Genomic DNA, 12,463 nt, shown 5'->3' with positions numbered 1-12,463 from the left:
CCGCTTAGAGAGGGCTGAAAGCCCTATGAAGCGGTATATAAGTCTAACTGCTACTGCTATTGCTATTGCTATTCTGCATTGAGTCATGCCAGCCACACGACCACAGAGATGTCTTCGGACATCGCTGGCTCTTCGGCTTTGAAACGGAGATGAGCAGGGCCCCCTAGAGTTGGGAACGACTAGCACATCTGTTCGAGGGGAACCTTTACCTTTACCTTATTCTTGCGCTTAGGCAGTGAGAAAACAAAGAAGGAATTCCACAGCTGTGGTGGCGCTGTGGTTAGAATGCAGTAATGCATGACCTCGGGATGTACCGTTGTAAATATGAATTTTGATCATGTGACCATAGGAATGCTGCAACAGTCATAAGTACACGGCCTGGTCACTTTTTTCAGTCCTGTTGTAACTTCCAATGGTCACTAAATGGATGGTTGTAAGTCAAGGACTATCTAGTAGTCCTACAGTACAGATAATCCTTGATTTACAATCCCAATTTAGCCCCTAATTTCTGTTGCGAGACATTTATTGTTGAATTTTATCCCATTTTACAAGCTTTCTGGCCACAGCTTTTAAGTAAATCACTGCAGCTGTTCAATTAGTAACAAGGTTGTTAAGCGAATCTGGTTTCCCACATGGTCTTCGCTTGTCAGAAGGTCGCAAAACGGGGATCCCTTGACTCCAGGACACTACAACCATCATAAGTACGAGTCAGTTGCCAAGCATCTGAATTTTGACCACAGGAATACTGCAATAGTTGTACATGTGAAAAATGGTCATAATTCACTTTTTTCAGTGATGTTATATCTTCGAACAGTCACTAAATCAACTGTTATAAGTTGAGGACTATATGTACTGCATTTTTTAGAAGTAGGGATATTGTCACCACTAAGAAAGTATCTGTGAAATTGTCCCCAAAAATGTCAAAATTGTCCTTTCTTTGCAGTGACTAATTTTTCTATCTCATTTCTGTGTCCAATACTTCAAGCATTCTATGCTGGTTTTATTCTTAACTAGAATTATTTTTCCCCAATGTATCTTGAAGGATTTACAATAGTGTTGACATCCCTGTTGCGTGAAGCTCTTTTCTTCGTAAAATATTTTGAAATCTCCCCGGCACTTGCACACCTTCTGATAACGGTTCTATTTTATTTCATTGTGTTTATTTCATTTAATCCCTGCATTACTCTTCCCTGTTCTTTCTTTTTTTCTTTTTCCCTTTCTTCTGCCTCTTCCTTGCTTTCTTCCGATAGCTTATCAGGCTGTCCCATTGCAGCTGCTGAAAAATTAGCCAAAACTCACGAGAAACAACAGCCTTCATCCGGCGACCCTTCGAAAAATCACCCCAATTCAGATCGGATCCTCAGGTAATCCAGCCAACTTCTGTTTCTTTTTCTTCTCTCAAAAAAAAAAAAAAAAACCTCAGTTACAGCTTAGGGCATGTCTGTCCAATCTTGGTCACTTTAAGACCCGTGGACTTCAACTCCCAGAATTCTGTGCACAGCTGGCTGGGGGAATTCTGGGAGTTGAAGTCCACGGGTCTTAAAATGGCTAAGGTTGGTCACACCTGGTTTAGGGAAATGGCAGGACTCGTCCTTCCCACTAATCCATCTGTGACTGTCAAATATTTTTCTTTGAACGATTAAAAAAAAAAGTAATATTCCCAATTAGGGCACGCTGGAGCAGGGATGTCTTCTGTAGCATCCATTAATTCTAAATTGACGGGTGAAAAGGGTTTTTAACGGAGTCCCAAGCCACATCTTACTGTGTACACAGCAGTGCAGATGGCTCCAAAATGACATTGATTATGTTGACATTATGAAGATGGAAAGGACAGAAAGCCCCCGTCCCCATTTTTCATTTTGTGTGGCGTGTTAGCGTTTCTGCATGCCCCCTCGGTTTCACAGCTGGGTGGAAGGGACGTAGGCGCTAATTAATTATCCGATGGGTTAATAAACTTGCTCTCTGCACTTCAAACGATGAGCTGATTAGAGACCGCATTTATGGGCCACCTATTCTAGCTGCTGCGGGATGAGGTTGCAAAGGAAATACAAGGTTTTAATTCCAGAAATCCATTTACTTAGAACCATAGTACCATTGATTAAGATCTCTGCACCTCAGGCTAAACCAGCCAGTTCCTGCCAGTTCTAACCTCTTCTACAGTGCCGTTTAAAACTGGTTCCAGCTCCCTTCCCCCGCCCGTCTGCAAATCATCAAGATGAAGAGCGAGAGGAGGAATTCTGGGAGTTGAAGTCCACAAGTCTTAAAGCTGTCAAGTTTGAACACCCCTAAAATGTGGTGAAACTCACTTAACAATGCTCTTGCTTAGCAACCAAAATGTTGGCTCAGAAACTCTGGCATTTGAAGCACGCAAGTCTTAAAGCTGTCAAGTTACAAGACACTTGCACCCCTAACCCTTTAGAAAAAAAACCTCAGGGGTGTTCAAACTTGACAGCTTTAAGACTTGTGGACTTCAACTCCCAGAATTCCTCCTCTCGCTCTTCATCTTGATGATGGGCGGACAGGCGGCGGGAGGGAGCTGGAACCGGTTCTAAACGGCACTGCAGATTTGTGGAACCTCTTCTACAGAAGAGGTTAGAACTGGCAGGAGTATGAGTGGCATGATAGAAGTACTTGAGGGGCTATCACAGAGAAGAGGGGGGTATTCTCAAAGCACCTGAAGGCAGGACAAGAAGCAATGGGTGGAAACTAATCAAGGAGAGAAGCAACCTAGAACTAAGGAGAGATTTGCTGACAGCGAGAACAATTAATCAGTGGAACAGCTTGCCTCCAGTAGCTGGGAATGCTCCATCACTGGAGGTTTTAAAGAAGAGACTGGACAGAATGGTATAGGGCCACCTACTTGAGCAATGGGTTCAGCTGGAAGACCTCCAAGGTCCCTTCCAACCCCATTATTCTATTATCTGAATACGTTAAAGCTGGAATAATATTTTTAAAAAGTTCAATAGCAGAGCATTAACATTCAGGTTTGAGGGAAATAAAAACCGGGTTAAGTCCAGTGAGTTGAGCAAGTATTCTTGCCAGTCTAAAACGGTAAACTTCCAACTTTGTCACTCCTTCAGATCAAAAGCAGAGAGCCAGAATTAAATCAGAACAAATCAAATCACATTTTTTCCCAAAACAGACAAAGTCATGAGATCTAAAAATGCTTGTGAACTGGTATAAACTTTTTCATCCTATTGAATTAAGTCTGTAGTGTAGGATTTTACTATCACTCTCTTAAGACATCATACCTTTTCTATTTGATATGAAAACTGATAACACTTAGAATCATTGTTTCCTAAAAGCACATTTTAAATATCTCTCGCATTTTGCTGTATACATTCTCCCTTTATACTTTATACTATGTGTTTATAAATGGGTTCTATTCCAGAAAAAAAAAAAGAATTTCCACACAAACAGCATCTACAGCCTCAATTCCTAATTTGCTCAGAGAATAATTCCAAATGATTCTTTCTTTCTATTCTATTCTACGATTATAATAAAATACTGGGATTGGATTGGATTGGATTGCATCCTTCCTATGTTTGTCTTTAATAGATGAATATGAGGAGCCCTAGATGCTTTCTGAGTTTGGCTGTTTTCTTGCAGACGTTTCATTACCAAACTAGGTAATATCATCAATGCTAAAAAACAGGAGGTTTGCTTTCTGTTTATATACGAGGCCCTTCTATGGTAGTACTGATGTTGTTACGTAGTTTGGTAATTAAACGTCTGCAAGAAAACAACCAAGCTCAGAGAGCACTAAGGACCCCACAGTCCTCCTCCTCCTCTGTGCAAATCCCACTCCCTTCTAGCACTGATGACATTACCTAGTTGGATAATGAAATGTCTGCAAGAAAACAACCAAGCTCAGAGAGCACCAAGGACCTCACAGTCCTCTTCCTCCTCCTCTCTGCAAATCCTACTCCCTTCTAGCACTGATGACATTACCTAGTTGGATAATGAAATGTCTGCAAGAAAACAACCAAGCTCAGAGAGCACCAAGGACCTCACAGTCCTCTTCCTCCTCCTCTCTGCAAATCCTACTCCCTTCTAGCACTGATGACATTACCTAGTTGGATAATGAAATGTCTGCAAGAAAACAACCAAGCTCAGAGAGCACCAAGGACCTCACAGTCCTCTTCCTCCTCCTCTCTGCAAATCCTACTCCCTTCTAGCACTGATGACATTACCTAGTTGGATAATGAAATGTCTGCAAGAAAACAACCAAGCTCAGAGAGCACCCGGGACCCCACAGGACTCTTCCTCCCTCCTGTTGTTCCTCCTCCTCTCCTTTTCCTCCCACTCTTCTCCGCAAACCTCACTCCCTTCTAGCACTGGTGATATTACTTAGTTGGGTAATGAAACATCTGCAGAAAACCCACCAAGCTCACAGAGCACCGAGGACACCCCTCTTTTCAACCCTGAGCTGCAAATATTCTCCTTTTATTGGAAAGGTGACTCGTGCATTTCCTTTTAGCCAAGTTGTTTCTCGCATGTTCCCCAGAATCAGAAACATCTTACGAAAATGCCTCTCCCCCTCTCCTTTTCTCTTGATTTCAGGCCTATGTGTTTTGTGAAGCAACTCGAGGTGCCTCAGTATGGAAGCTACAGGCCCAACATGGTTCCTTCCACGCCAAGGGCCAACTTGGCCAAGGAGCTGGAGAAGTACTCCAAAGTCACCTTCGATTATGCAAGTTTCGACGCTCAGGTTTTTGGCAAACGCATGCTTGCCCCAAAGATTCAGTCTAGCGAAACCTCACCTAAAGCCTTTAAATGTAAGTTAGGTCTGGATATGGACGGTCCTTGGGGGAATGAATTTTCTGGGGAGTTTTGTGGTTATTTATTTACGGTCCATCAATCAATTAAACCAACCAGCGGGTTTTCTTGTCTAAGGCGGGACTAGAACTCACAGTGCCCTGGTGATTGGCCCAAGGTCACCCAGCTGACTTCCTTGTGTAAGGTGGGACTAGAACTCGCAGTCCCCTGGTGATTGGCCCAAAGTCACCCAGCTGACTTTCATGTCTAAGGCAGGACTAGAACTCACATTGCCCTGGTGACTGGTTCAAAATCACCCAGCCAACTTTCTTGTCTAATGTGGGACTAGAACTCACAGTCCCCTGGTGGTTGGCCCAAAGTCACCCAGTTGACTTTCTTGTCTAAGGCGGGACTAGAACTCACAGTGCCCTGGTGATTGGTTCAAAGTCACCCAGCTGACTTTCATATCTAAGGCGGGACTAGAACTCACATTCCCCTGGTGATTGGTCCAAAATCACCCAGACAGCCTACTTTTCTAAGGCGGGACTAGAACTCACAGTCCCCTGGTGATTGGGCCAAAGTCACCCAGCTGACTTCCTTGTCTAAGGTGGGACTAGAACTCACAGTGCCCTGGTGATTGGTTCAAAGTCACCCAGCTGACTTTCTTGTCTAAGGCAGGACCAGAACTCACAGTCCCCTGGTGGTTGGGCCAAAATCACCCAGACAGCCTACTTTTCTAAGGTGGGACTAGAACTCACAATGGCCTGGTGACTGATTCAAAGTCACTCAGCTGGCTTTTATGCCTAAGGCAGGACTAGAACTCACAGTCTTCTATCCCGGCGCCTTAGCCACTAAACCAAACCAGCTTCTGGTTGTAGGACGAATAGACGAGGGGGCTTTTAACATGCTGTAACTCCTGCAGGAAAGGCGAGGGGGCGAGAAATGAATATAAATGGCTGAATCCCAGCACTGTCTATACCTTCCTGCCTCTCTTGCTCCCTTTTTGCAGGCAAACCTTTCCCAAAGGTTTCCACTTCCCCCAGCCACAGCCCTTCCAGCAGCTACGTGAAGAACGCTTCGTCTTCGTCCACGGGCTTCGACTACTCCCACGACGCCGAAGCCGCCCACATGGCCGCCACGGCTATTTTGAACCTCTCCACCCGCTGTTGGGAAATGCCTGAAAACCTCAGCACCAAGCAGCAAGACCTCTCCAGCAAGGTGAGCAGGCCAGGGGGAGCAGCCGCCCCGTGGATCCATGCCAGGTAGTCCTCGATTTAACAGCAGTTCATTTAGTGTCCGTTCAAAGTTATAGCGGGGGAAAAAGTGGCCTATGACAGTTTTCCCACAAAACCTTTGCAACAATCAAAAGTCAGATGATTTTGATTCATACTTAGAATAGAATGGAATGGAATAGAATAGAATAGAATGAAGAATAGAATGGAATGGAATGAAGAATAGAATGGAATGGAATAGAATAGAATGAAGAATGGAATGGAATGGAATGAAGAATAGAATAGAATGGAATGGAATAGAATGAAGAATAGAATGGAATGAAGAATAGAATAGAATGAAGAATAGAATGGAATGGAATGGAATGGAATAGAATAGAATGAAGAAGAATGGAATGGAATAAAATAGAATGAAGAATAGAATGGAATGGAATGGAATAGAATAGAATGAAGAAGAATGGAATGGAATAAAATAGAATGAAGAATAGAATGGAATGGAATAGAATGAAGAATGGAATGGAATGGAATGAAGAATAGAATAGAATGGAATGGAATGGAATAGAATGAAGAATAGAATGGAATGAAGAATAGAATAGAATGAAGAATAGAATGGAATGGAATGGAATAGAATAGAATGAAGAAGAATGGAATGGAATAAAATAGAATGAAGAATAGAATGGAATGGAATGGAATAGAATAGAATGAAGAAGAATGGAATGGAATAAAATAGAATGAAGAATAGAATGGAATGGAATAGAATGAAGAATGGAATGGAATGGAATGAAGAATAGAATAGAATGAAGAATAGAATGGAATGGAATGGAATAAAATAGAATGAAGAATAGAATGGAATGGAATGGAATAGAATAGAATGAAGAAGAATGGAATGGAATAAAATAGAATGAAGAATAGAATGGAATGGAATAGAATGAAGAATGGAATGGAATGGAATGAAGAATAGAATGAAGAATAGAATGGAATGGAATGGAATAGAATAGAATGAAGAAGAATGGAATGGAATAAAATAGAATGAAGAATAGAATGGAATGGAATGAAGCCTCCAGAGCGCAAAAAACCGGCCCTACGGGCAAACTGGAAGTTCAGGAACAGACTTCCGGTTTGCTCAGAGAATCGTTTTGACTGCTCCGGAGGCTTCAGGGAAGCTTCCTGAAGATCCCTGAAGCTTCTGGAGGACTTCCAGGGGGGGGATGCTGTTTTCGCCCTCCCCAGGCTCCTATAAAGCCTCTGGAGCCTGGGGAGGGCGAAAATAGCAAAAAATGGGGGGGGGGACCTGTAGTGCGCGCATGTGCACTGGGGAGGGGATCACACATTGCATTATGCGTGTGGCACACCACTCACGACCCCCCCTTGCGCTCCCCCCATTTATAGCACACAAGCCAAACATCTTCTTTAAAACTTCCAGTATTGGAGCATTCAGTACTTCTGGAGGCAAGTTGTTCCACTGGCTAATTGTTCTCACTGTCAGGAAATTCCTCCTTAATCCTAAATTGCTTCTCTCCTTGATTAGTTTTCAACCATTGTTTCTTGTTCTGCCTTCAAGTGCTTTGGAGAATAGCTGCAATCTCTGAGATATTGGAAGACTGCTGTCATGTCTCCCCTGGGCCGTCTTTTAATTAAACTAGACCTACCCAGTTCCTGCAACCGTTTTTCATATGTTTTAGCCTCCAGTCCCCTAATCCTCTTTGTTGCTCTTCTCTGCACTCTTTCTAGAGTCTCCACATCTTTTCTACATTGTGGTGACCAAAACTGAATGCAGTATTCCAAGTGTGGCCTTCCCAAGGCCTTATAAAGTGGCATTAACGCTTCACGTGATCTTGATTCTCTCCCTCTGTTGTTGCAGCCTAGAACTGTGTTGGCTTTTTTGGCAGCTGCTGCACACGGCTGGCTCCTATTTAAATGGTTGTCCACTAGGACTCCAACATCCCTCTCACAGTTACTACTATTGAGGAAGGCACCACCTATACTGTACCTGTGCATTTCGTTTTTCTTGCCTAAATGTAGAACCGTATTCTTTTCACCACTGAATTTCATTTCAATGGTGAATATTTATGACGGTTGCACTGCCCCGGGGTCATCTGATCCCCTTTTGCGACCTTCTGACAAGGAAAGTCAATGAGGAAGCCAGATTCACTGAACCACCACGTTCCTCACTTAACGACTGCAGCGATCCACTTAACAACTGTGACAAGAAAGGTTGTAAAATGAGGCAAAATTCACTTAACAAATGTCCCGCTTAGCAATATAAATTCTCAATTATGGCCACGTAAGTCGAGGACTACCTGTATTTTATGTGTTTGTTTGTTTATATGTTTGTTTATTTAATTTGTATGCCACCCATCTCACTGATAAAAACAACTCTGGTCAGCTTACAATGTAAAAGTTTAACCGTAAATCACAATAAGATTCTTAGCCCGGTTTGCCCTTTGCTAAATAGGTTCCAAGATGAACAGTTAGATTAATCTCTTTTCATTTAGGGATAAATAGGTCTCCCACAGGTATAAGTTGAGAAGACCCTTAGTAAAGGGAGAAATTGCTTTATATATGGTTCAAATATATTTGGAATGTGTTCTTCAATTGGCTATCATATACATTGGATTATCAAGCATCTACAGCACATCCCCACTATGTATGTTCCATGTGATAGTTCATATCAACGCATTACATTGTTAGCATGATCTTGTTAATCAGCTGAATATTCAGGGGTGTGTTTCCCAACTTATAATAAGTTTTCAGGTTATTGTAGTTTAACTTTTGGGACAGTACTGGTCTCTCACCGCCTCGAACCAGTCAGAAACCACATTCTTGGTCCTTTTAGCATTGATGATGTTACTGAATTTGGTAATGAAACGTCTGCAAGAAAACAGACAAATTCAGAAAGCACCAAGGAACCCACAGTTCTCCTCCTCTTCACAGTCCTTCTTCTCTGCCCCTCCTCCTCCTCCTCCTCTTCTCCACAAATCTCATTCCTTTCAAGCACTGATGAGGTTAGCTAGTTGGGTAATGAAATGTCCGCACCCCTCATTTTAACCCTGAGCTACAAATATTCTCCTCTTAACAGAAATATGACTCATGTATTTCCTTTTAGCCAAGCTATTTCTCACGTGTTTCTCCCAGAAACAGAAACGTCTTACAAATAGTGTTATAAGCTTGTTCTCGCGGTTTCCACATTTCAGTCCATGGACATCGAAGTGGATGAAAACGGGACTCTGGACTTAAGCATGAACAAGCACCGCAAACGTGAAAGCGCCTTCCCCAGCAGCAGCAGCTGCAGCAGTAGCCCCAGCATCAAATACCCCGACGTGTCCCAACGCCAAAACTGCACCAGTGCCACGAGCAGCACCATGACCTCACCCCAGTCCAGCCACACCTCTCGCCAGGATGAGTGGGACGGGCCCATCGACTACACCAAACCAAATCGGCAACGAGAAGAGGAACTGGAGGAGGTAAAGAGGAGGCATTGCACGGTTACTTTGTTCCTTAGGGTGGGCAGAAGACTCGGCACCCAACCTTGATTGCCATGGGCTGTGGGGATGGGAGGCAGGAGGAAGAGAGGCAGTAGGAAGTAGAGGAAGCATCTCAATAGGAGACCCTCCCTAGTGTCTTGGACTGTAAAGGCAAGGGAGTGGGAAGATATACTTCCAGACTACCAAGGTTGATGCCAGCCCTTTGATGTAGGATCCAATCTGGGTCGGTCACTGGGACAAGATATTTTGTCTTCCAAGCTTTTGGATTCGTGTGTTGTGGCCTGTCGGCTGCTGGCGCCTCCGGTAGCCAAACCAGAGGAGGCGTGGGAGTCAGGGTCAGCATCAAGGCAACCTGAGAGCTCCGAGGGGGGAAGAGGGAGTGGATCTGGCAGAGAGAGAGGAGGGGGAGAGGAAGAGGGGAGGAGAGAGGCAGAGCCTGGGCTGTCCATCAGCCCTCAGATGGAGAATCAACAGCCCCCAGGTCTGGAGATGGCTGATGAGGAAGAGGAGGAACAGCTGGGTCCAGTGCAGAGGAGAGGAGAGCAATGGAAATCCGTGGGCTGGTCCTTGGGATGGAAGAGCCACAGCTGCTAGCAAGGGCCCACCCTAACTGTGGGGATAAAAGGCCGGGGGTGGAGATGAATAGGTGGGAGACAACTATTCATCTTCTGGCTGGATGGACTTGCTAGCCTGTGGGGAGAGAGAAACTTTTTGCCGGGGCTGCCGGCAATCCTACTTAAAGGAATCTTTGCGTTCACTTCAGAGTGTTTGTCGTGTTTGGGGAGCTGGGTCAGAACATCATGCTGGAGCCCATCCTCAGGGAATTTCTCTCTAGCTCAATTCGGTGTGTGTGTTCTGTTACGATACAGCCTGTTGTGCCTTAAAATGGCTTCTACTGCACTGCCTTAAAATGGCTTCTACTGTACAGCACAGTGCAGTTGTCACGGTAACGGATTCACAGTACTTCACAAGGGGGCTCCCTCTGGTAAGGGGGAAAATCCAACATTAGAAATGACACTTCTGGGGGCAGAGGGAAATCATTTTTAACTAATTTAATTGTCGCCGAAATCAGGGTTCAGGGAGAAGTCGCTCTCGCCATCCCCTCTTCAGGAATTGCGGTGACGTTCATGGAAGGAGGGAGGAAAAGCCCATTCCGCACTTAACGTTGCCACTTGACGTCGCCATTCCTGTCTAATACAGGATTGGGATAAATAAATACCTGGGCAATACCTGGCCATGGGAAGAAAAGGTCATTTAACATTGATAAGCAATAATGTACAACAATGCAAGGGGGACCTTTGTATTAAGCACTGCACTCAAGATGGAAGCCTTTCTTTAATATCATAAAGTCACTGAATGTGCTTTTGCAATTGCCGATCAATATCACGCTTGGCTTTAATTATGCACTCCAACGTACAACGTTACAGTTATTAACGTTTCAGAAATTGTATTTGACATCGATATAAGCTTTTATCTTTTGAAGGTATATGCTGTATCAGTGATGGCTAACATTTTTGTCCCCCTGTGCCAAAATTGCGCTCGTGCCTGCGACAGCACGCGTGTACGTGCCCACCCCCATAATGCAATGCCCCCTGCCCCCCTGGACATGGCGCGCACGACACCACCCGCATTCTCCCACCCTCACGCATGTGTGTAACCCCCTGCGGCCCGCTTTGGGCCTAGCAGGCCTCCCTGAAGCCTCCCAAAACCAAAAATGGGGCACGGTGAAAGGATGTTCAGCAGAGACCCAAAAATTAGCTGGTCAGCAGGAGGCGTGCATGCATGCGCGGTGGAGCTGGGCTGTGTGACGGCTTGCATGCCACCTGTGGCCCATGTGCCATAGGTTCGCCATCACGGGTATACATCATCTTAGCTCCCACAATTTCTAATTTATATTGCACAAGTAACTCTGCTGTGTACCCAACTGCTCCGTGCATTTCATAATGTATTTTTTGCATCTTCTAATGAAATAATTTGGAGTGGGGGAAAGATCATTTGTTCGGTATATTTCTGTGTTAAATGAATTGTGTTTTGCAGGTGTCTTAAGCACATATGTTGAAAGACATTATGTCAAGGCAAAGGGAATATCTTTTGGGGGACCTGTTAGGAGTCTTAACAGGTAGAACAGGCAGGAAACACAACCCGATAAAGAAATTCCACTTTACTGTATAGCTACATTAATAGAATCTTGCAAGGCTGAACGTGTAATTCTCTTCCAGTCTCCTTCATAGCCTGAGAAACTAGGGGAAGTCTCTTCTGAGCTTCTTATCCAGCCCATTATTCAGCTGCAGGCTATGCTGTCTCTTATCTGACTATTCTCTAAGCAGTATCTCTTCACCAAGCCAGCTTTCATGCCTGGCATGAACTAGAATTCACAGTCTCCTGATGATTGGTCCAAATTCACCCAGGCAGCTTTCATGCCTAAGGCGGGACTAGAACTCGCAGTCTCCTTGTGATTGATCCAAACTCACCCAGCCGGCTTTCTTGCCTAAGGCGGGACTAGAACTCCCAGTCTCCTGGTGATTGATCCAAACTCACCCAGCCGGCTTTCTTGCCTAAGGCGGGACTAGAACTCCCAGTCTCCTGGTGATTGATCCAAACTCACCCAGCCGGCTTTCTTGCCTAAGGTGGGACTAGAACTCCCAGTCCCCTGGTGATTGATCCAAAATCACCCAGCCAGCTTTCATGCCTAAGGCGGGACTAGGACTCCCAGTCTCCCGGTTCCTAGGCCAACCTCTTAACCACTAGACCAAATTGGCTCTTACCAAACCCTTCTTGATTTCTTGCTACTGTAGACCAACACAACTTTTCTCCCTTCGTCTATACTTCAGTCGCTTTATCCTTTTCGTGGATCTGCATGGCTTTATCTAGTGTCCTCTGATACTCAGGGTAAAACTCCTCACTGCCTTTATAAGCCAGAATCTATTCTGCTGGCTTTTCTCTTTTTCTTCTGTCAGGTAAGCTCTCTGTTGGGAGAGCGAGTGCGTTCAG

General features: G+C 44.6%; 1 protein-coding gene across 1 annotated transcript in view; it reads left to right on the top strand.

The window, feature by feature from the left end:
* MYT1 (myelin transcription factor 1) overlaps positions 1-12,463 on the top strand; it is a 113,044-nt gene that overhangs the window by 50,413 nt on the left and 50,168 nt on the right. The window contains exons 10-13 of the mRNA XM_032218623.1: positions 1,251-1,364; positions 4,564-4,778; positions 5,768-5,976; positions 9,182-9,451. Of these exons, the coding sequence (XP_032074514.1) occupies positions 1,251-1,364; positions 4,564-4,778; positions 5,768-5,976; positions 9,182-9,451 (808 nt within the window). The remainder of the gene's footprint in view (positions 1-1,250; positions 1,365-4,563; positions 4,779-5,767; positions 5,977-9,181; positions 9,452-12,463) is intronic.

Source organism: Thamnophis elegans, chromosome 5 (genome assembly GCF_009769535.1).
Source record: "Thamnophis elegans isolate rThaEle1 chromosome 5, rThaEle1.pri, whole genome shotgun sequence".
NCBI classification, from domain to species: Eukaryota; Metazoa; Chordata; class Lepidosauria; order Squamata; family Colubridae; genus Thamnophis; species Thamnophis elegans.
This window is presented reverse-complemented; position numbering and strand designations above follow the sequence as displayed.